Below are 25188 nucleotides of genomic sequence, written 5' to 3' on the forward strand. Positions count from 1 at the left end.
ATTTTTTGTCCCAAAGACAAAAAGAATTTGAATACTGAAGAAATGTGAGCACCACAATATTGTAGTTGGTATCAGAATTGAGTAATTTTTATGCTCTTGTAATCAGAGATTTGGGGGATATAGTTTTTGGTCTGTGCATGTGTCTGTTTGTCTGAAAAACCTTTAACCCTGGCCATAACTTTGAATGGATGATGATAGAGCTTTCATATTTCACATGTGTATTTCTTGTGACAAGACCTTTAATTTTGACTTGCTTTTGAAATTAAAACTTGAACCTTGACCATAACTTTTGAATGGATATTGCTAGGGATTCCATATTTCACATGTATATTCCTTGTGACAAGACCTTTCTTTTAGTACCAAAGCTTTTGACCTCATGACCTTGGGGATTGACCTACTTTTGAAAAACTTTAATCTTGGCCATTTTTTAACTTTGCTTCCATATGGGGACATCAGTGTTTCACAAACACATCTTGCTTATCATTGATTTCCAGGAGAAATATAACAGGGTGATGAAGGATAAAGCAGACCTGTGTGACAGAAATGATGAGCTAGAGCATATTGTGTTACAACTGCAGGGAGAGTCAGACACTATAGGTAGGTAGCACTCAGGCAGGGGGAGGGGGGTGTTCAAAAGATGTAACACACACTAAATATGGGAATTAGTGGGTAATTTTACTAAAATACAAAACTTTTTAATCACTGAACTCTTTAATTATCTTCTGTTTGAAAGTTGCAGCTATGTTGACTGGTAATAATCTGTAAAAGTTACATTACATTTAAAAAAAAATCTTCAAATATTATATGTACCCTTTTTTTACTGCAAGTTATGTACATATTAATGTACTGCCAAGATTTTTCTTGCATATTAGTGTACATGCAAATTCTGTTTGATACAAATGAATCTGCAGGACAGCTTTCCAGTGGTGGATATAGAGAGGTGGGGGTGCATGGGTTACAACTTCCCATGTGGTTTAACAGTTTGAGCAAAAATGATAATTTTTAGCCATAATTGGTCCCCCTTTTTGGGGGAATGTAAAAGGTACAAACTTGGGTCACCACCCTGTCCCTTTTATTTTTTTCTGGATCCTTCCCTGGCTTTCATTGTGGTAGTCTCTCCTAGCTCATTTTACCTGATGAATATTTTTTTCATATATTCAACATTTGAATATTTCATAGGAGAGTATATTTCCCTGTATCACCACCAGCGAGCCTTGTTACAACAAAGAGAAACTCAGAAGAATGAATATATATCTCATCTAGCAAGGGACAGAGAAGAAATACAGGTATTTTGGGGTCATAATTGTTCTCTCAATACAGTAAAATGGTCAGCTGTCAGACTGATGAAAATGAGCAATTAAGAGAGGTGGTCGGTTGACTGAAAATTGACAGCTGATGAATAATGTGACGGTATGTCCCTTTTTCAAAGATTATACTGTTCACTACCATTGCTGTTAATTTCTATTTCATAATTATTTTACATTTCAACTCGAAGGGGAATGCACTATTTGTCAGAACCCAGACTACTATTTTGGGATGGTATACAAAAAATGTTACTTATTTTTCATGCAGACTAGCTGTTAAAATTTTTTTCAAAATGTTTATTTTTCTATCAAGCGAAGGGCAATCACTTCAAATGTGCTTTCTATGTTAATTGATAAGGATATTTTAAACATGATATCAATTAGCTTGCTATTTCATTGGTGCATAATTATCAAAATTGGATCATAACTCATCATATTTGTGTTAATCAAATATTTTGACAATATTTTTTTTGTATATCAGTCATTAGTTAGTGGTAAACTTTAGTTAGTATTTAGATTTTTTTTATGTATTCAGTATATAGATAAATTTTTACGTATTCTGTATAGTGTTTCCTGGTCTTGTGTGTATTCGCTTGACAAGTGTGTGGACCTGGGTCCTTTGATTGGCTAGTATTTTTCTGAATTAATGGAGTTGCTATTTGTGTCAGTTTAATTTATGAAAAATTCAATCTAGGAAAAGAAGTGGACACACAAAAGAAATCGTGATAGTGTACATTTACCCATGCTCTATGGGAAAATAGTCTAGGATATCAAATATATTGAAAGAAACTAACAGTTAGTGTTAGTTTACATGTATGTTATATGGAAAGAGAAGTAACTCTTGTAATGGATACTTTATCTCCCCCTAAGGGAGCTCTTCATATTGTTTATCTCCCCCTAAGGGAGCTCTTCATATTGGAAGTCTGATACAGTGTTTTTAGTGATACTGAATAAAGCATGGTCTAACAGTTAGCATAGTGATGATAGTCTAGTCAATCTATCAAAATTCAAACCTAACCTGAAGAAAATTCTACAAAGCTAATTACCACTGAAAACAAAGGTGATTATATGTACATTGTACAAATAACATAATATGTTGTACGGTGTGACCATTGAGACGAGCGAAGCCCATTAACATCTTGCAACACGACTTTTATCCGCCTCTTCATTTAACGCGGGAAATATAACGCGCTTGGTGTAAACAGTTACAAATTGTGATGTCACATTAGCTGCAATGTTTTTTCTTCTCTCAAACCAAGCAAAAACAAAATTTTTGAAGCTATGAGAAAGCTTGTCTGGAATTTAAAAACGTTTATGGTACTTTCTAAACAATCTAATTATTTTAATTACGGGTTTGTCAATGAAGTATACCGCAGTGACGGCGACATTTTTGCAGAAGCATTATGGGTAATACTCATCTTTTTTCAGCTGAAGAAGAGCAAATCACGTGACTCATATGTGTAATCATTGGAGCGAGCTCGTCACGTCGCTTTGCGACGCGAGCTTTGCTCGCTATTAAAAATATACATTTCTATAATTTGCAGAAAATAGGTTGGTTTTGGGGGGGGGGGGGGTGTTATTGAAAAATCACAGAAATCTGGAAAAATTTGATAACTAAATTAAATCAATGGGTATCAATCTATGCAGAACTAAAATTAAAGGATTGAATATTTACAACTGATTTAAAAACTTTGACAACAAATATTGAAGGAATTTGGGGGTAAAAAAAGAGGGGTTTTATTGAAAAATCATGGAATCTGGAAATGTTCAATAACTACTAGTATATCAAATAAATTGGTATCAACTTATTCTAAACTCAAATTTCAGAATTGGATTTGTCCGAGTAATATAACAATTTCACAAGAAATAATAAAGAGGTTTTTGGGTCAAATATTGTTGTTGTTTTTTAATTATTATTGTCATTAAAAATTGTGGAAATGTGGGAAAAAATAATAACGATATCAAATCAAATGGTATCAACTCTTTCTAACCCCCAATTACAGAATAGTATTTGTACAATTGAAATAATGACTTTACAACCAACATTGAACGAATTTGGGGTGAATTCTTCTCTTCTTTTTTTTAAATCATAGGAATCTGGAAATATTTAATAACAATATCAAATCAATTGGTATCAACTTATTTTGTAAGTTGAAAACAGGATTGGATTTGTACAATTAATGCAAATACAGTAAAATGTCTGTATCTTGAGTATGGTTTATCTTGAATACCCCTCTTGAGTCAAAATCGACTGCCGGTCCAAGCCGTTTTCCCTATATAAATGATTTTAAAAACTTCTGATATTTCGAACACGGTAATCTTGAATACCTCACTTACATGTATGTTGAAGTATTTCCAAGGTCCCATGCCCTAAATTCACCTGGTTTATCTCGAAGTGCAGTCAATTTTCCACTCTGCTTACCATACCTGGCATCGTTAAGTCATACATTCATGCCCGCAGCTACACTAATTATAATTAATGACCACTAATCCACACTCGCCTTTTCAAATCGGTAGACCCAGGTCACAAAAATTGGTTCAACAGCTTGGGTGATTAGTGAAGCCTTCCAACATCACCGATTAAGTCCACTGCCAATTATGAACTAACATGCCTGATTTCAGGAATGGTGTTTTGAATCCCCCGTAAGGTAGGATGCACCCACAATAGGGGATTAAAGTTTTACATGCAAATATATAGGAAAAATCTTTTAAAATCTTGTTCTTAAGAATCACTGAGCCAGAAAAACTTATATTTACATGAAAGCTTCCTGACATAGTGCAGATTCAAGTTTGTTAAAATCATTGTGCCCGGGGGTAGAATGGGGCCACAATAGGGAATCAAAATTTTACATACAAATATATAGGAAAAATCTTTAAGAATCTTTTTCTCAAAAACCATTGAGCCAGAAAAATTGATATCTACATGAAAGTTTCCTGACATTAGTGAAGATTCAAGTTTGTTCAAATCATGACCCCCAGGGGTAAGATGGGGCCACAATAGGGGATTAAAGTTTAACATACTAATATTTATAAAAAAAAAATCTTTTAAAAACCATTGGGCCAAAGAAGTTTATATTTGTATGAAAGTTTCCTGACGTAGTGCAGGTTCAAGTTTGGTAAACTCATGACCCCCGGAGGTAGGATGGGGCCACAATAGGGAATCAAAGTTTTACATGCAAATATATAGGGAAAATCTTCATCTCAAATACTACTGGGCCAGGAAAGCCGATATTTGCATGAAAGCTTGCTGACATAATACAGATTCAAGTTTATAAAAACCATGACCCCTCGAGGGTAGGATGGGGCTACAATAGGGGATCAAAGTTTTACATGCAAATATTTAGGGGAAAATCTTCTCACAACCACAGGGCCAAGAAAGTAGAAATCTACATGAAAGCTTCCTGACATTGTGCAGGTTCAAGTTTGTTAAAATCATGGCCCCTGGGCTAGGATGGGGCTACAATAGGGGATCAAAGTTTTCCATACAAATATATAGGGAAAATCTTTAAAAATCTTCTTCTCAAGAACCACTGGGCCATGAAAGTTTACATTTACATGAAAGCTTCCTGACATAGTGCAAATTCAAGTTTGTAAAAGCGTGGCCCCCGGGGTTAAGTTGGGGCCACAATAGGGATCAAAGTTTTAAATGTGAATATGAAGGGGAAATCTTTAAATATGGGCCAAGGGGACTCAGGTGAGTGATGTGGCCTATGGGCCTCTTGTTAAATTACCCCACCCTTTTTTTGCATTTTTGTGATTATCTCCCTTTTGAAGGGGCAAAGCCCTTCATTTGAACAAACTTAAATCCCCTTCACCCAAGGATAATTTGTATTAAGTTTGATTGAAGCCTGCTGGTTCTGGAGAAGAAGAATTTTAAAATTAATTAGTGTATTTTCACTATTTTGCTATTATTTCCCGTTGGAGAAGGGCATTGCCGCTCATTTGAACAAACTTAAATCCCCTTCACCCAAGGATGTTTGTGCCAATTGAGTTTGGTTGAAATTGGCCAGGTGGTTCTGAAGAAGATGATGAAAATGTGAAAAGTTTAAATACAACAACAAAGTTTTGATCAGAAAACCTCACATGAGCCTTTGGCTCAAGTGAGCTAAAAAAAAAAAAAAAAAAAAAAAAAAAAAAGGATTATCGGTACCTTCTCATGGCGCCCCATTCACAATGGAAAACAAGTTGAATTCTTTCGTTTTGTGGAAAAGAATTAAAATACTGGACCTTTATTTTATAAAGAAAATTTTGCAGATTAAGCATGACCATAGGGGCGATTGAAGGGGAAATATCTTCTTCGTGTAAAAAACTTTCTAGCTTTTCAATGGAGAGGGAGTTGCTGCACACTTTTTCATTCACCTTATCCATGAATTAGAAGAGAAATGCAGTGTTTTCACTTTGTTGTGTTTTAAAATATCAGGGTTTAAACCTTTAGTGAACTCAGTCTGGTGTTATGCTAGCCTTTATACAGGTAAATCTGAGTTGTGTTCAAGTCATATCACAACACATAGATAAAAAGGAAAACCTTTCTAACACTCTCCCTTATCAGTCTGATGCATTATTTCTGTGGCAAAGTGAAGTGTTGTCATTAAAAAAGAATTTCCTTTTTAGCTCACCAGAGCTGAAAGCTCAAGTGAGCTTTTCTGATCACCTGTTGTCCGTTGTCTGTCTGTCTATAAACTTTTACATTTTCGACTCCTTCTCCAGAACCACTGGGCCAATTTCAGCCAAACTTGGCCAAAAGCATCCTTGGGTGAAGGGCTTTCAAGTTTGTTCAAATGAAGGGCCATGTCCCTTTCAAAGGGGAGATAATCACAAAAATAGGTTGTGGTCATTTAAAAATATTCTTCTCTAGAACCACTGGGCCAGAAAAGCTGAAATTTATATGAAAGCTTCCTGACATGGTGCAGATTCAAGTTTGTTAAAATCATGGTCCACGGGGTTTAGATGGGGCCACAATAGGGGATCAAAGTTTTACATACAAATATATAGGAAAAATCTTTAAAAATCTTCTTCTCAAGAACCGCTGGGCCAGAAAAGCTGAAATTTATATGAAAGCTTCCAGACATAGTGCAGATTTAAGTTTGTTAAAATCATGTCCCCCGGGGGTTGGATGGGCCCAATAGGGGATCAAAGTTTTAGGGTAAATCTTTAAAAATCTTCTTCTAAAAAACTACTGGGTCAAGAAAGTGGAAATTTACATGGAAGCTTCCAAACATAGTGCAGATTGAAGTTTGTTAAAATCATGGCCTCCGGGGATAGGATGGGGCCACAAAAGGGGATCAAAGTTTTACATACAAATATATAGGGAAAATCTTTAAAAATCTTCTTCTCAAGAACCACTGGGCCAGAAAAGTTTACATTCACATAAAAGCTTCCTGACATAGTCCAGATTCAATTTTGAAAAAATCATAGCCCCTGGGAGTAGGTTGGTGCCACAATAGGGATCAAAGTTTTACATGTGAATATGTAGGAAAAATCTTTAAATATGAGCCAAGGTGACTCAGGTAAGTGATGTGGCCCATTGGCCTCTTGTTTCAAGATGTTTTTATCTTTAAACTTTGTAACTTAATTAGTATCACCCATTCAATTCACTCTGAATATTATTCAAATTTATCAAAATTCTAAGAAAATTGCTATAAAGATAAATAGCAATTTTGCATTGGTTAAATGTTGCCTAGCTATCAATAGAAAGGTTATCATTATTCAAACTTACTTATAACAAAAGGAAAAAAATATATACTTGCATGAAATGCTAATCCTCATTTATATACATGGATATCATAAACTGACATGACAAACACCAATCTATTTAAAATTAGACTTGTAAATCTGCTACTCTACCATATGCTCTGGCCATATTCAGAAAGGAACAAAAAAAATTCTTTAATTTGAAACTGAGTTAAACACCAAAATAGGAAATAGAGCAGTCAAGGTCACAGAGAAGGTCAAGGTCATAAAAAATGCCACAGTTGAATAGCTACCATTGATATTTATCAGTGTAAAAGTTTTCATAAAAATAATGTCAATATAGTTGCTTTGAAACTGAGCTAAACACCCAATATGGAAAAGTGAGGTCAAGGTCAATGGAAATGTCAAGGTAAAAAAAATATTGATACAATTGAAAGATGATATCAATATGTATCAGCATGTGATGTTTGATGAAAATATCTTGAATGGTTTCTTTGAAACTTAGCTAAACACAAAGTGTGACGGAAGACGGAAATGACAAACACTATATGCCCCGGCCATATTCATGGCAGGGCATAAAAATAATTTGAAGTGTATGTGGTAGAGAATCAATTATGTAGTCTACTCTAGAGATGCCTCAGATTTTCATATGCATTTATAATAAGTGAATATGTATTAAAAAGTGTACTTTCTCACCCATAATTTAAATGACAATTCTAAATATGTAGACATCTCTTCCAAGGTACGAAACTTTCAATTGAGACTGTGTGATTGTCACAAATAAACATTTACAAAAATAGGTCAAGACCATCGTCGCACGCCATGGCTGAAACGTACGCTCCTCTTTACCATACTATAAGCCGGATACACATTGCAATCCGGCCAAAAACCATAATAGCAAAAACATTACAAAAATATTTACTGGAGTGAGATTTGAACCTGGGTCGCCAGCTTGGAAGGTAGGAACCCTACCGATTATGCCACGCAGGAACAGCTTTAAATTGCTATGTCTTTTAAGGTAGTACTCTACATCTGACTTCCTTTAAAAACATGGATGAAAAAATCGATATCGGCAATATTTGACTTTTCCTTTTCCATTTAAATACCTAGCCGAGTAGCTCAGTAGGTTAAAATACCGATTACTGAACTGTAGGTCACAGGTTCGAGTCTAGCAGGGGTTTTAAATTTTTTTCAGATTACCTTCTACCAAAACTGTATTTTTTGACAAAATAAAGTAAATTTGAAAATTTTCAACTTCAAAATATTATTGTTCATATCCTCCACTTTTCATCTACATCAAATTTCTCTGGTGCAGCATACATCCTTAATGCAAAATTTGATTTTCCTACGGAATTCAGATTCAAGATCTACAAAATAGTATCTATCAGATTATATTGCAACTTAATAAAATTTTGAAATGTATCTTGTAAAATTCCATCTGTAGGTATTACTGGAAAAAAGTGAAAAGATGTTGCATAACAATATATCTAGTTCTGTAACGTGTAACGTAGGTTCAAACCACGGATAATGATTTTTCTTAAACGTTTCCTACGTTTCTAAATGATTGCATTAAACTATAGTTCTAAACAATGATAAATCAATTTGAATCAAACACTATGATTATTTCTTTATTGATTTATTATATGTTTTTCCTCTAACTATTCCTTGCCTAGTCTAATCACTTGTGTTTCAGCCTCTTGTCTGAAACCACTGTTTCAAACTACAAGTCTAAACCCTTAATTTATTTGAGCATTTGCTCCCGTGCTATCTTGTGAAGGAATAATGTCTCAAATGATCCACCCGCAGTAAACCTTACCTAAATTCTGGATGTGAGATCCGATCTTCTCTCTTCTCTCTGTCTACCAGCAAACTAACTCAGATACGCAGAAGCGCCTTCTATTTATACCTCCACTTAATTCTGCTGAATCATATACTAGTCTCCAAAACGTTTGAGACAATGTACAACACACAAGGAATAGCTAATCATTGACAAGACTTTGATTGACCCCGATTGCCTCATTTACATAATCAAAGGAATTTTCATTACAGTTCTTACATGAACAAAAGCTTCAGGAACAGATCTTGAACCAATTTAGAGATCTCATCCGTACAAAATCCCATTTTAAAATTGAAAAATGGCCACAATTTGAGACTAGATTTTTCCAATATATGCAAAAATGAACATCTTCAATGCAAAACACTTTTATTTTGAAAATTTAGAAGAAATTTATCCAATAATTAACAAGAAATTGTGTGCACAAGATTTTAAGAGGAAAAGGACTAGATGCTTGCTGCCATATGGCAACAAAGAGGTACTTGGTAGTATTTTGTATAAGATGCAATGATAACTTTTACTTCTTGGATAGTCATCATATTAAAAGGTACCAAGTTATTTCTTATTTTTAACTTTCCTGTCCATTTAGATAATAATAAAATTACAGGACTAGGCAATCGTGTTGTGTAAAATTGTGTGAGTATGACAGAAGTGTTACATGAATTCGCATAAGTCAGATCTCTGCTGGTGGACAGTCTGCCCCCGAGGATACTTGTTGCTCGATATATGTTTCTTCATCTTCACCTTCCATGGTATATGTTTCAAATGATTAGCAATGTAATTTGACTGGTATTTAAAATTCTATCACCAGACCCAATCAAATTTAATCCTGGTACATTTCTTTGAGAAATGTTGTCAAACTTTCATATTTTAGTAGGGTCCGTTGTTCCGTGTTTTACATGTACTGTCATCCTCATCTGTTCTTTTGTTTTCACCTTGTTCATCTGTAAACTGGCATAGGCATATTCTGGTTTTGAAAATTGAGAAAAGTTTGGCCTTTCTCAGGGCAATGAAGTCATACATTATGATGATGTGTTATTCAATGTTAAAAACAAAAAGCATGTCAAGCATCTTCAATAACATAACGTCCTTTGTCTTCCTTGTTTCTTAGGGTAAACTGAGTGAGCTACAAATTTTGGTGATGCAACTTCTGGGTGAGAAGAACATGTTGCACCATTATCACGAACAGTCTCTCACAGGAAGTAGCCTTCGTCAGCTGGAGGAACAACAATTCCAACAATATCCTACAAATGGTCATCAGCCAGGGATGACCAATGGGCACACAGGTCAGTCTAGTATCATGTAATAATGTGGAAAATAGTGCAGTGGCGAAATTTCTCATAATACTGATGATATACTGTATAAGTGGAATTGTAAGCGAGACACAAATTTAGCAATTTCCCCATAACATTGGTAAATATATTTAACAAGAGCTAAGTTAAAGGACACATCTCATGTTTTCAAAGTATACAACATTACATGCATTTTGTCTTCTGTATGCTTATAGTAATTAATTCTAATAGTTCGTTCGCCGAAATTTTGCGATAATTAACCACAATACAGACTTAAATATAAGCCCCGATTTCAAAAAGTCAAGTTAATTAGGTAGGTAGTCACGTGGTACAGTGATGTCACATGCGTTCTTCGGATTGTGAAAGTACTGCGAGATATTATTAAAAACTCAACTTTTAGGGGCCTAATTTATTTACCATGGGCAACATTTAAATCGATGTTGACAAATTGTCCGGGTCTTATATGTGTTTGCCACCAGTGCACACATATAACGATGTAAATACCCAAATATAGCGAGTAAAGCGTGTATGAAATCTGCAGTATTGTGAGTAAATAATGTTTATATGGGTCGCTGTCTACAAACTGTTTGGGGATGTTATTCCTTTATACATCTGTAATAGGCGCTGTTTTCTAAAATAAACAGTGCAATCATTGTTTATTTTGGGATTAGACAAATTATGATACATTAAATTGTTGACAACTAGGCCCTATGCCATTAAAACTGAATTTATAATTCCAAGAAAGATAAATATTACCTACGTTATGAAATAAATTGTAAGTGATATTTAGGGTTGGATACCGTTAAGGACGAAACACTATGATACCATACCAATACTTTTTAAAGATACTTCAATCTATGATACACATAGTATGGTATGAATAGATGACTTTACACTTCCAGGGTTTTTAACCTTTTATAAGAAACAAGGTGTTAGAAACAAATAACAGCTGTTTATTACAATTAGGTAAACAAAAATATGAAATGGCAATGTTCGTAATTTAGTGTGGATTATATTCATTTCACCCCTTATAGCTGAAAAATACTGAGATTTTTTTCGGGTAGAATGTCTTTCTTTAATTGCTCTATTGTTTTTGAATTCATCAAATTTCATTTGCTGTAGCATATGACATACAGGATAAAGGTCTGCATTATTTTTGGAAACATGATTAAGTGAAAAGGTGAGCAATTCTTTTACTTCCAAAAACCTTTAAAGAACATGCTCCCCCCCCCCCCCCCCCCCCCCCATTTTATGATGATAAGTGTCAGGCATAAATATTCTCAAGGGTTTTTCTCTGAATGTTGAATCAGAGGAATATTTTGATATTCATAATACCTTGGTAGATGTAAAAATTCAGTAATGAACCTAAAATGTTCTTAATGTTTTCGTATTTATTTTCAAGAATACTTTTCACCAAAGAGGATTCAAGTTTGTTCAAATGAAGGGCTATGCCTCTTCAAAAAGGAGATTATCACAAACATGCAAAAATAGGGTGCAGGGATCATTTAAAAATCTTCTCAAGAATAGTTCAAATTTACAAGGAAGCTTCCTGACTTAATGCAGATTCAAGTTTGTTAAATTTATGGCTCCCAGGGGTAGAGTAGGGCCACAATACGGAATCAAAGTTATACATGCATATATATATGACAAAATTTTTATAAATCTTCTTCTCAAGAACCATTTGTCCAGACAAGTTCAAATTTACATGGCAGCTTTCTGACATAGTGCAGATTCATGTTTGTAAAAATCATGGCCCCAGGGTGTAGGTTTGGACCACAATAGGGGATCAAAATTTTACATTTTACAATTTTATATGGGGAAAAAGTTTTTAGCTCAAGTGAACTATTCTGATCACCCATATTCCGGTGTCCGTCCGTCGGTTTTACTGTCTGTAAGCTTTTAACATTTTTGACTTCTTCTCAAAAACCACTGGGCCAATTTCAACCAAAGTTGGCACAAAACATCCTTAAGTAAAGGGAATTCTAAATTGTTAACATAAAGGGCCAGGCCACCTTCCAAGGGGAGATAATCAAGAAAAGGTAAAAATAGAGTAGGGTCATTAAAAAATCTTCTTCTCAAGAACCACTGGGCCAGAAAAGATGAAATTTATAGATAAGCTTTATTAGGTAGTGCAGATTGTAAATTGTAAAAATCATGGCCCCCCGGGGGTCAGATGGGGCCACAATAGGGGATCAAAGTTTTACATACAAATATATAGGAACAATCTTTTAAAATCTTCTCAAGAACCACTGAGCCAAAAAAGCTGATATTTAGAAGAAAGCTTCCTAACATAGTGCAGAGTTAAGTTTGTTCAAATCATGGCCCCCTGGGGTAGGATGGGGCCATAATAGGGGATCAAAGTTTTACATACAAATATATAGGAAAAATCTTTAAAAATCTTCTTCTCAAGAACCACTGAGCCAGAAAAGCTGAGATTTATATGAAAGCTTCCTGATATAGTGCAGATTCTAAATTGTTAAAATCCTGGCCCCCGGGGGTCGGATGGGGCCATAATAGGGGATCAAAGTTTTACATACAAATATATAGGAAAAATCTTTTAAAATCTTCTTCTCAAGAACCACTGAGCCAGAAAAGCTGAGATTTATATGAAAGCTTCCTGATATAGTGCAGAATCTAAATTGTTCAAATCATGGCCCCCAGGGGTAGGATGGGGCCACAATAAGGGATCAAAGTTTTACATACAAATATATAGGAAAAATCTTTAAAAATCTTCTTCTCAAGAAGCACTGAGCCAGAAAAGCTGATATTTACATGAAAGCTTTCTGACATAGTGCAGATTCAAGTTTGTTCAAATCATGGCCTCTGGGGGTAGGATGAGGCCACAAGGGGGGATCAAAGTTTTACATACAAATATATAGGAAAAATCTTTTAAAATCTTCTTCTCAAGAACCATTGGGCCAAAGAAGTTCACATTTACATGAAAGCTTTCTGACATAGTGTAAATTCAAGTTTGCAAAAACATGGCCTTCAGGGGTAGGTTGGGGCCAGAATAGGGACTACGGTTTTACATGCAAATATATATGGAAAGTCTTCTGATATGGACGAAGGTGACTCAGGTGAGCGATGTGGCCCATGGGCCTCTTGTTTAAGTATGGGCTTAGGTGACTGATGTCTTCCATGGGCCTCTTGTTTTCATATTGCATTACAAATGTCACATTGGGTGGGGTATTCATGGCCTATGAACATATTTCTAGTTGATATAAAAATACCGGTATCAAAGGAAACGGTATTTTACCAGGAATTTCGATACAAGTCCTAGATACAGTATAGATACCGAGTACTAGTGTCCAACCCTAGCGATATTCAATTTTAGAGATCTCAACACCCTCACTAATAATATGCCAAAATTAAATCCTTACTAAAAATTTTGCTTATACATTATTGAATTTATTACACTCAGTTAACAATTTTCATCGAAGGAATAAAGATATGACAAAACATTAACCATGGATCTATCTATACAACAGAGTCATTTTAGATTTATGGATGTTCTTCAATTTTTAGGTCACCTGAGTCACTCAGGTGACCTGGTTCGATATGTTTTTGTCTATCGTTGTCTGTAAACTTTTCACATTAAATTTTCAACTTCTTCTCCAGAACCACTGGATTAATTTCAACAAAACTTGCTACAAAGCTTCCATGAGTGAAAGAGATTCAAGATTGTTCAAATAAAGGGGAGATAATTAAGAAAAGGCGAAAATAGGGTTGGGTCATTTAAAAATCTTCCTCTCGAGAACAACTGAGCTACTAAAGTTTACATGAAAGTATCGTGATATAGTGTAGATTCAAGTTGTACATAGTGAAAAAAAATTTAAAATCTTCTTCCCAAGAACTCCAAGGCCATAATTACTCATATGAATTATTAATATGCGAGCATCCCCAGGTAATGCAGATTGAAGATTGCTCAAATCATAACTCCCAGGGATAGGATGGGACCACAATAGGGGATTAAAGTTTTACATGGGGAATATAGGAAAAATCTTCTTAAGTACAACAGGGCCACAATGAGTCATATGCAAGCATCTCCAGGTAGTGCAGATTTACTGAGTTTGTTCAAACTCTGAGGGTGGGGCCACAAAAGGGGATAAAAGTTTCTTCTTCTCAAGAACTGCATTGCCAAATTAATTTCTCATATCAATATTCAAGCAGCTCCAAGTAGTACAGATTGAAGTTTGTTCAAGGATAAGGTGACACTACTATCGGAGATAAAAGTTTTATATGGGAATTTATAGGAAAAATCTTTAAAAATCTTCCTTTCAAGAACATCAGGACCAGGATGAGTCATATTGATATTCAAGCATTGATAGGTAGTGCAAATTGAAGTTTGTTCAAGTCTTGATCCCTGGAGTTAGGCTGGGGCCACAATAAGGGATCAAATTTTTACCAAGCAAAATATACCAACAAAATTTGAAAAATCTTCTCAATAAGAGCAGGGACATGATTATTTATATTAATATGCAAGCATTCCCAGGTAGTTTAGATGGATGTTTGTTCTAATCATGACCCCTAGGGTAGGATGGGGCCACAATATTGGTTGATTGTATCTTGTTTAACATCCTTCTCGAGAATTTTTCACTCGTATGCCCCCATAATTGGCCCCGTAATAATTAATAAGTTTTACACGGGGATATATAGGAAAATTCTTTAAAGATCTTCTTCTCAAGAACAACAAGACCATGATGAGTCATATTAATATGCAAGCGTCTCCAGGTAGTGCAGATTAAAGTTTGTTGTCCCCCACTCCAATGCGGAAGGGGACATAGAAATACCGATGTCCGTGCGGCCGTCTGTCTGCCCTTCCGTCCATCCCACTTGACTTTTGGATGCAACTCCTCCAAAACTGCCGAACGGATTTTGTTCAAATTTTGTAGGATTGTTAGTCACCATATGTAGTTGATCATATTGCGTCACCATTTTAATTTGACAAATTTTACAGGAGTTATGGGACTTTGTTAAATTTGTACATGCTACATTAGAGGAACACTTAGTGGACGCAACTCCTCCAAAAGCGCTCAACGGATTTTGTTCATAATTTGTAGGGTTGTTAGTCACCATATGTAGTTGATCATATTGCGCCGTCAATTTGATTCAACAAATTTTACAGGAGTTATGGAACTTTGTTGAATGTGTACATGCTATACTATAGAAACACTTTGTGGATGCAACTTCTCCGAAACCGTTCACCAGATTTTGTTCAAATTTTGTAGGATTGTTAGTCACCATATGTAGTTGATCATATTGTGCCACCATTTTAATTTGACAAATTTTACAAGAGTTATGGGACTTTTGTGTTTCAACATTTTTTTTATGATGGGGGACAGACACATGGCTACACATAGAAATATTGTTTAAATTGAAAGATTGAGATCACAGTATGGTATCAAAGTTTTACTTGTATTTACATGGATGTATATATATAGAGAGAGAGAAAGAGAGAGAGTCCTCAAATATATCTACAACCTAAATTTCAACACAATTCATTGAAACCTAAAAATATTAAGGCATGTAAATACTCGATTTTAGACATTAAAAGATGTTTCTCTTGTATATATATTTTTTTGAAAAATAAAATTCAACACAGTATGGGATTTAAAATCTTTTATTTTATCAACCTAGGATGTTTCTTTTTTTTTTATCAAATAATATCTGTGATATATAATTTTAAAAACAGTATGTTCTTTCTTCTTTGACACCATCAGGTTCAGGAAATTATATATACACTGTAACCATAGGAACCTGGTTTGACACCATGGGGTTATAATTAAGGGTACCCAGGTTGACACCATCGTGATTTAATGAATGGGAACCTGGGTTGACACAATCAGGTTTTAATTACATTAATCACATAATACAGCAAACAAAAAATTTATCTGAATTGGGGATAAACAGGCCCAGCAAACACTACAAACTAGTATGAGAGCCCCAACAATAGCATAAGATGTAAAATTCTTCCACTATCAGAAGGTGAAGTATGGGGATGGTGGGTGAGATAACCAAAAACACAGAAAGCATGTATGTCCAGCAAAATTAAAACAAAGGGATGATGATGGTTGTGAAACTTTATGTGGATTGGTTTCAGAGATCACGTGACTACTGACCACCAGAGATGTTGCTGCCTATTACGCAATGCATTTCCATGAGTATGGAATATACTGGTATCTAGGGCAGATCTCTAAAAATAGCCTGCTATACTTGGTGTGAAACAAAACTTATTTCCATATAGCTGCAGAACTGTAGCTCTCTGAAAAAATATTTTGACATAACAGAGTGTTATGTCAAAATATTTTTTCAGAGAGCTACAGTTCTGCAGCTAGTTTCCGTATTCAAATAGATTTACCCAAATATACATATATATGACTTATATAACTAATATCTAAGCAATGCCTGTTGATTACACTTACCCAGAGAATACTATATACACATCAAAACTATTGGATATGTATAAACAATTTTTTTTTTTAAAACAAAAGTATCATTAAAACATTATTCATAATTTTATGTACAAATGTTGAATACAAACTGCAATGAGTTATTGAGAGAAATTTATGTGAACGCTTACGTTAAACAAGAAAGCGGAAGTTGAAGAAAATGGCGGAAACTATTGCAGATATAAGCAACGCTTATTAAATTAATGTATCCTACACCAAAAATAAAGAAAAGTGATGAGAACATGAAGAATTACAGACATTTAAGGATGTTCTCTAGTGATGAGAACATGAAGAATTACAGACATTTAAGGATGTTCTCTCCTGGTTTGAATTTTTTCAGAAGTATGAAACTTTTTTGATAAACCATTTTAACTGATACATCTTTATCCGAAAGACATTTAAAACATAAAAAAAGAGTATGTAAGTGTGGACTTAAAAGAATTACAGCCCCTCAAAGTTGCCCCTTTGCTGAAACTTAATTTTTCATGAAAATCACCAATTTTCACAAGAAACACACTATAAAACAAATATTAAGGACAGAATAATCTTGGCTTTCTTTTATTATATGAAAATTAAGCATAATTGATTATTTCAATAACTTTTACATAAAATACATCACCAATTCTACAAAAAATCAAGTATTAATTAACATAATTGTATAAAATATCACACAAATTTGAAGACCTATTTCATCAAAACATTCAACCTAGGGAGAATATCTGTATCAAACTTTTTCTGAAATTACTAATGTAGATTTGAATCATATTTTTGCTTAATTTGAATGAAAAAAATAGCACAACTCATCCCTCTCACTGTGGTTACCAAATGGATGTAGCTAAACAGCAAACATTGGAACTCAATTTCTATCAATACTGTAACTTCTTAACAATAGAACAGAATATACTATTAGGTTTACCACCAGACTGCTAATACACCAACTTCAACTATATAACTCCAATTTTTGTCTAGCCAGGGATTATGTTTTAATGCCTTGCCCAACAAATTGTTACTCTAAAAGAATTTCTTTGGCAAAATGTTATATATGAATTTGTTCGTGCATAAATGACTGTTTATGAAATATATGCTAAAATTCTAATCAGGATTTTTTTTTTTAATGTGCATTTTCAATACCCTATAAACAAATTTTAACATTATTAAAACTTTTTGACAATTACACTTTGAAGGAATAATTAAAATAAAATTTTGATAAAATAATTTTATTTTAATTATCAGAAACAAATTATTGATCTAGTTGCCCCCCCCCCCCCCCCCCCCCCCCCCCAAATATATCTATACATGTATATATAGTCAACAAAATTATCTTTTGTTTTAACTAATTTGTACACGAATGGTGCGCCATAATTCTCTAGATGGGAGAAACCCCCCCTTTTCCCTTTGAACTCTTTTTAATGAATTAAATTCGCTGTATACTTTGGCGATTTTTTAAAACAATGATATAGATTACACTTTTTAATCAAAATGATGCTTCAATAATGATACATTGAACGTTAGGAGCAAGATTCGCTCATGACCGACTAGACGGGATCGGGAAGATTGCAGATCAATTTAGGTACAGATCTACATAGTTTGTGGATTTTATTTTCATAAAAAAAATTCTTGTATATTTAAAAACTTACAAATCCATTCAATACTATATCAGCAGCCTCTGATTTGGGTACTACATCGCTAACATCCTTCCATCCCCCCCTCTCGTCTGACACTATGTACAGTATAGTAGTGTGTCACCATGTGCATGGTTGTGCCTGCTTGTCTGTAATTTTCTTTGTCTGCCACTCACTTGTGAGAATATCGGATTCAGACTGATCTATAACTGCCATTTTACTTCTAACGAATCGCCCATGTATGTTTCTGGACTGCTTTAGAATAGACTAAATGCGACATTGTGCAGTGTGCGTCTTCGAGCTCGAGTTTGTTTACAATTGTAACGTCATCATGAATGTCGTAAAATGATAAAATAACTAAAAAATTGTCATGTTTTAATTAATTATACCCCCCGCAACAAGTTGTGGGGGGGTATACTGGAATCGGGTTGTCCGTCTGTCTGTCCATCCGTCCGTCCGTCTGTAGACGCAATGGTTTCCGGGCTCTAAAGCATTATCCTTTCCACCTACCATCACCATATCATATATATGGACTACCCATGGGATGAAGATGTTCCCTATCGATTTTGGGGTCAAAAGGTCAAAGGTCAAGCGCACTGGACATTGAAGTAGCAATATGGTTTCCGGGCTCTAAAGCGTTATCCTTTCCGCCTACAGTCACCATATCAAACATATGGACTACCCATGGGATGAAGATGTTCCCTATCAATTTTGGGGTCAAAAGGTCAAAGGTCAAGTGCACTGGACATTGAAGTAGCAATATGGTTTCCAGGCTCTAAAGCGTTATCCTTTCCACCTACAGTCACCATATCATATATATGGACTACCCATGGGATGAAGATGTTCCCTATCAATTTTGGGGTCAAAAGGTCAAAGGTCATGTGCACTGGACATTGAAGTGGCAATATGGTTCGGTTTGTCATGCCATTTGTTTTTTACACTCAGAAAAGAGGTAGTTTATACCTATTACCAACACCCTTTGGGAGATTGGGGTAAGTGGGGGGTATTCTTAGTGAGCATTGCTCACAGTACCTCTTGTTTTTGTTAGTTTATTAACATTAATTACAAATAAAAAGAGATATTAATGTTTTTCTTTGTGCATACAAAATAAAACACACGCATCCCCATAGTTACAACTTTAAAAAGTATGGAGACTCACTCGTGGTAAAAGTACCACGAGAGTACACCCTTAAGATAAGATGTAAATAAAACAAAGTGTCATAGTCTTTTAAACAAAACAAAAAAACGGTAAAGATGTACAGTATTCACACACACACACACACCCTTTCTACGTAGTATCAGCAGAAGATATACTATATCCAAAAAATGTTTTAAACGGATTTCACTGGCAACTTTTATTACGTTGCCCCAGTGTTACATTATTTTATTGTGGAAAAATGAGAAACATTATAACAGGGTTTCACAATACCAATAATATGAATTCCATAATGTCTGCGTCATGTATAAGATAGCTATGGTACATGATTTTAAAATTGTCCAATCAGAATATAGCACAGGTGCATGCATGTGCTGGCCAGAAATTTTGACCATAACAAATTGTATGAATTTTTAAGTGCCAAAATAAGTCTACAATATAAATTTCAAAAGATTTTAATAAAAAACAAAAGTGTTATAGTCCTTCAATTTAAACATTTAAAAGATGATACATTACATACATGTGATCATTTTTTAATACTGTACAAAAGTGAAAAATCTGTACACAAGTTTGCAAAATGTGGCACAAAATATTTATAGAATATATTAATCCCAAAATATGGTCTTATATGCCTATAAAAATTTGTAAGCATACATACAGTGCTGAGAGATATTTTCACGAATTCTACAAGTGCATGGTAATAAAACAAGAGTTATCTCACATCTTATGTTACCTATTTGATTGTTGTTGAGACCAAAAATATTTCATCATTTTTAATTTTATAATCATAAATACATTGCATTTGCAAGAACAGAGAAAATTCTGGAGATCACATTTGGTGGCACAATCAACGTACTATACACATTAAGTTATTCACAATAGAATACAATAAAAGTAATAATGAGATATCATATATAAAGAAAAATATTTTGAAATATCTTACAAAGGATATAAGATATCTCATAAACTTTATCTTATTACTTTTATAAGACATCATATAACTTGAAAAATTGATGAGATATCTTTAAAGAGAAATAAATGTAAAAATGACTTGTCGTGTGTTTTTAAAATGTTACCACTCATGTGTTTGCAAAATAAATTCACATCAAATTCCATCCAGAAATACCCATCTTTTTGGTTGTTTGCTTTGTATCGTGCTTCACTTGTGTCACAAATGTGTGCATATGTGTTATACAAAACAAACACATGAATGCACACACATAACATAAATACACACACATGCACGTATATGCCACATACATGCACACACAGTCACTCAAATACACGCACCCGCACGAACAAATGCACGTACAAACAAACACACGTATGAATGCATACACATGAACATGCACACCTTTTTTGCAAAACAAAAGCAAAGATAGGGGTTGGGATGGGGGGCTTGGGTGGCGACCATTCGTGCTCGGGTATGTCCTAAAATTGACGACCATATATGTTCACCCTCATGGCACATTAAGTTGCCTGGCAACGATACATGCGGCATGTTTGGTCGCCGGTGACGAAACATGCGGCACAAAATGTCATCGGCGACCAAACTATATATATTATTATATTTAGTATTATTATACTATATAATTATATAGTCCTTGTGGTCATTTATATACATGTATAAAACAGTGTCAATGGACAAAATAGTTGACAATCCTGATCAATATAACCATATTGCAGACTGGCCAGATTACACAAGCTCCGAGTCAGATGCAGACAGCGAGGTGGAGGTTGTAGTGGAGACTGACCACAATGAATCTGCAGCCAAATCCAGACTCCAGCCAAGCATTCCAGAGCCCGAGGCCTTCTACCAACCTGCTGAGGAACAACCTGTCAAAGACAATCAAACTGCCAGCAAAATCCTTCATCTTCTCTCAGAAATTGGACATTCCAATCTCATTGACCATACCGTGGAAGACCATATAGACCATAATTTCTTACCATGTAAATACTGTAAAGGACAAGTTCTTATAGTGTGAGAAGGGCATCAATTTGTGTTGACCATTTAATATTTTGCTAATATGCACTAATAGGTACATGTATGTGCAATAAGGTCTTTCACTGGACTGTACAATATTTTAAAATCGGATTCTTTACATGCGATATTAAATCAGTCAGTATTGCTGGGTGTATTATACAATTTTAGTAGAATGTTATCTGCATGTATGTTGATGTCAGAGTACATTTGGAAATTTCCATATCATTTGTGGATTCTGATCTTTATGTAACCTTTTGTGATTGTCAAGTGAAACTCAGGATTTTTATCTAGCATGATGTGCAAATGTTATCTTTTGAAGACTGACTAGTGAACATATTTATTTATATTTGCATTTTACATGGTGATGGGGCATATTGCAGTATCTGACAGAAAAAACATTGTGTTGATTCAAGTAAATATGAAATGTCTTGTAGAAAACAAGAGTTCAGCATGTATAAAATGTTGGAACATTTCATTTAAAAAATGAATTGAATAGCTGTAATTTGAAAAGGGTTTTCCATATTTTTGAGTGATACACATATTTTCAATCTAGAAGGTAACCAGTATAATCCAGTGCATAAATGAATACATTGATTGAGATTTACGGCAATATTTTCTAAAGTTGTAAAGTTTGTGTCATACAGACTACAAATACATTGGCTTTAATTTGTGGAAAGAAACATTCCATTAATTAGGAATACATGATATGTCATCACATGTTACTGTCTAAACAGGGGACCATAGGATTGTAGACTGATATTCTGCTATATTACAATATTCAGATATTTTTTGCTATGTAAAATTAGAGTTGTGATGACTTTCAAGTTTCCCTGAACTTTGTTTTGTACAATCACATTATGTGAAAGATTTGTTGAAAAAAACAACAACCAGGAATGCCAATCCTATTACTGTAAGGAATCCTATTACTGTAAGGGATCTTATTACTGTAAGGAATCCCATTTTTGTAAGGGATCTTATTACTGTAAGCGATCTTATTATTGTAAGGGATCCTGTTACTGTAAGGGATCCTGTTACTGTAATGGATCTTATCACTGTAAGCGATCTTATTATTGTAAGGGATCTTATTATTGTAAGGGATCCTGTTACTGTAAGGGATTTTATTACTGTAATGGATCTTATCACTGTAAGGGATCTTGTTACTGTAGGAGATCTTGTTACTGCAGGCGATCCTATTACTGTAAGGGATAAGGAATCCTATTACTGTAAGGGATCCTATTACTGTAGGAGATCTTATTACTGTAGGGGATCCTATTACTGTAAGGGATCTTATTACTGTAAGGAATCCTATTACTGTACAGGATCCTATTACTGTAGGGGATCCTATTACTGTAAGGAATCCTATTACTGTAAGGGATCTTATTACTGTAAGGAATCCTATTACTGTAAGGAATCCTATTATTTGTTTATGTTAATTCTGTACGATTTTCACCTTGTTTGCTTTAATCTTTGTTAAATATTTATATATTAATCCACTGTGTATTTATAGATACACTGTACTTGGTTAAACCAACATAATTTGTAAATGGAATGTACTGGATATTTTTTATATAACAATATCAAGAGATAATGATGTACTGATACATTAGTATTTATTGTTCTGATCAGCAAGAGAGTTTCTGGAATACATAACATACCTTTTTCAGTATCTAACACACCTAAAGGCTCCCAAATCCCAAGAGTATGAATTGCTCACCAGGATCAAATAATTATGCCCTCGCAATTTATTGCTGAGGGGATACAGTACTGGGACCAGTCATGTATGGGTGAGTGTGCAACACTGAATTTGTAGACACTCAAGAGACTGCATTTTTTGCTCAATTGATTAGATACTTGTTATCAAAAGACGAAAACACTCTTTAGATTTTGGGGACAGAAAATGTCTGTGGACTGGCAATTGGCTTGGATTTCTGAAGTATACTGCCATGGTCCCCAGTGGTATAGTTGGATTAAAGTAGAGAATAAAAGTTTTTACAGGAGGATATATAGGGGGTAGAGTAGGGTTACAATGTGAAAACAATAGTTTAGAGGGGATGAGCAGGGCCATTATCAGCCTTATCAATATGCAAGCATTCTCAAGTATTGCAAATTTCAGTTTATTCAAAACATGGCCACGTGGGGGGGGGGGGGGGGGGGGGGGGCTAACTATCGGCCACAATAGGGGATTGAATCTGTCTATGGCAGTATATGAAGATTTTGTTAATTTTTGGCCGGGTTGCACAAAGTGCAAATCCGGTCTATAGTATGGTGAAGTGCGGGCGGGCGGGCGGTTGGGGAAATTTTGTGAAATCAACTCCTCCTACACTTTTTTATGTACAACCTTGAAACTTTGCAGAAAGTAAGTATATATATTGAAGTTATGCACTAGGTTTTTTGAAGTCTGACCTTTGTCGAATATGGGCGCTACAGCAAAAAGTTGTTACTAAAAATAGAGTTCAACTTGAAAAAGGTAAATGAGATTATCTTTTGTGGTTAAATTTAGTTGCACTACCTCTGAGGAAAAATTCAATTATTTATGAATGTCAAATTTTCTGGGCATGAGTTGTAAATTTGCAATATAAATAGAGAAATTCTGTTTCTTTATCATATAATCATATACAATTCAAGCACCTGAAGTTATTGTTCATTTTAGTTATTATTACTTAATATTACATATATCAGCAGTGCTCCAAGTTGCGAGTAAAACGGTCGCATTTGCGACCAGAAAATCAATTTTGCGACTAGAGATTATAATTAAGTCGCATTTTCGCGAGTGAAGAAAATTTGGGTAACCAGTAAAATTTTAGAATCGGGATCGGAAGTCTGAATAAATATTTTTAGTCTCGGTCAAAACAATCAAGATGGCGGGAAAACGAGGTTAAGAGCACTTTGGATTTATCAATAGTAAAAAACAGAAGCCTCAGCCTTGTACATGTAACAAAGAAATTCAAGAATCACACGGGGGAAAGTTCTGCATCAAAAGATGGCGTAGCAATGTCTAAAGAGAAATGCAAAAGTAAAGGAAGAACCCCAGTCCTGAAATGGCGGAGGAAATTTTCGTGATGGCAAAATGTTTTGCAGAATTTGTGAGGCAAATAAGCCAGCAACGTCCACAATTTCTAGACATCCATTGTCCTATTTCGCCACGACCGAGTGGACATCTTTCAAACGTGGAAATGTTACTATTCACGGTAACAGTAAGAGACATGTCGTTGTCCGTGACTGCATTATTAGCAGTAAGTCGAGCGGGGCAACAGATAACAACCACCAAATAAATCCCTACCCAAATTATTTACTCTAAATATTGCAACCCGGCCAATTGAGTCTTTGACCCATTTTTTCAAGAATTCTTCTCCCAAGACCAGGAGAATCATGATTTGTCATTAAATTTACAAGCATCCTCAGATACTGCAGGTTCAATTTTTTTCAAATCATAATATAGGAATGATGGTCAAGAGACGCAAGATGGTCTGGTTTGGTCATGTCGTACGTCACGATAGCCTTGCAAAGACCATACTGCAGGGCAGTAGAGGGTGGACGCCGCCACGGCCGACAAAGGAAAAGTTCGACAGATAATGTGAAGGAGTGGACCACACTATCCATGCCAGTACTCGTCACAACGGCCCAAGACAGAACCAAATGGAGAAGGGTCCCTCTTGCCTCTCCAACGACGTCGCCCGTCGCGGGATTGATGATGATATAGGAATTTCAAGTTTGGGCGAGAGGGAATCATTTACGTCTTTTTTGACTTCGACAACTTCTTCTCTGGTTAACACACATAAGTGTTTGACACTAATCTATCAAAAGAATAGTAACTAGTATGGAACACCAAATGGACATAAATTCAACTGAATCGATG

The 25188-nt window shown here is 34.9% G+C and overlaps 1 protein-coding gene across 5 annotated transcripts in view; it reads left to right on the plus strand.

Moving 5' to 3' along the window:
* The window catches only part of LOC125679484 (golgin subfamily A member 2-like), a 146220-nt gene extending 123287 nt beyond the window's left edge, over positions 1-22933 (plus strand). For 4 of the 5 annotated variants that reach the window (XM_048918738.2, XM_048918739.2, XM_048918740.2 and 1 more), the window contains 4 exons: positions 495-597; positions 1180-1286; positions 9941-10115; positions 21035-22933. In XM_048918738.2, coding sequence (XP_048774695.2) covers positions 495-597; positions 1180-1286; positions 9941-10115; positions 21035-21333 — 684 coding nt within the window. In that variant the 3' untranslated portion in view covers positions 21334-22933. Of the gene's footprint in view, positions 1-494; positions 598-1179; positions 1287-9940; positions 10116-11243; positions 11302-21034 lie in introns of all 5 variants that reach the window. The other variant, XM_048918741.2, reaches the window with a different exon arrangement.
* Positions 22934-25188: the final 2255 nt, after the last annotated feature.

Source organism: Ostrea edulis, chromosome 2 (genome assembly GCF_947568905.1).
Source record: "Ostrea edulis chromosome 2, xbOstEdul1.1, whole genome shotgun sequence".
In the NCBI taxonomy this organism is placed as follows: Eukaryota; Metazoa; Mollusca; class Bivalvia; order Ostreida; family Ostreidae; genus Ostrea; species Ostrea edulis.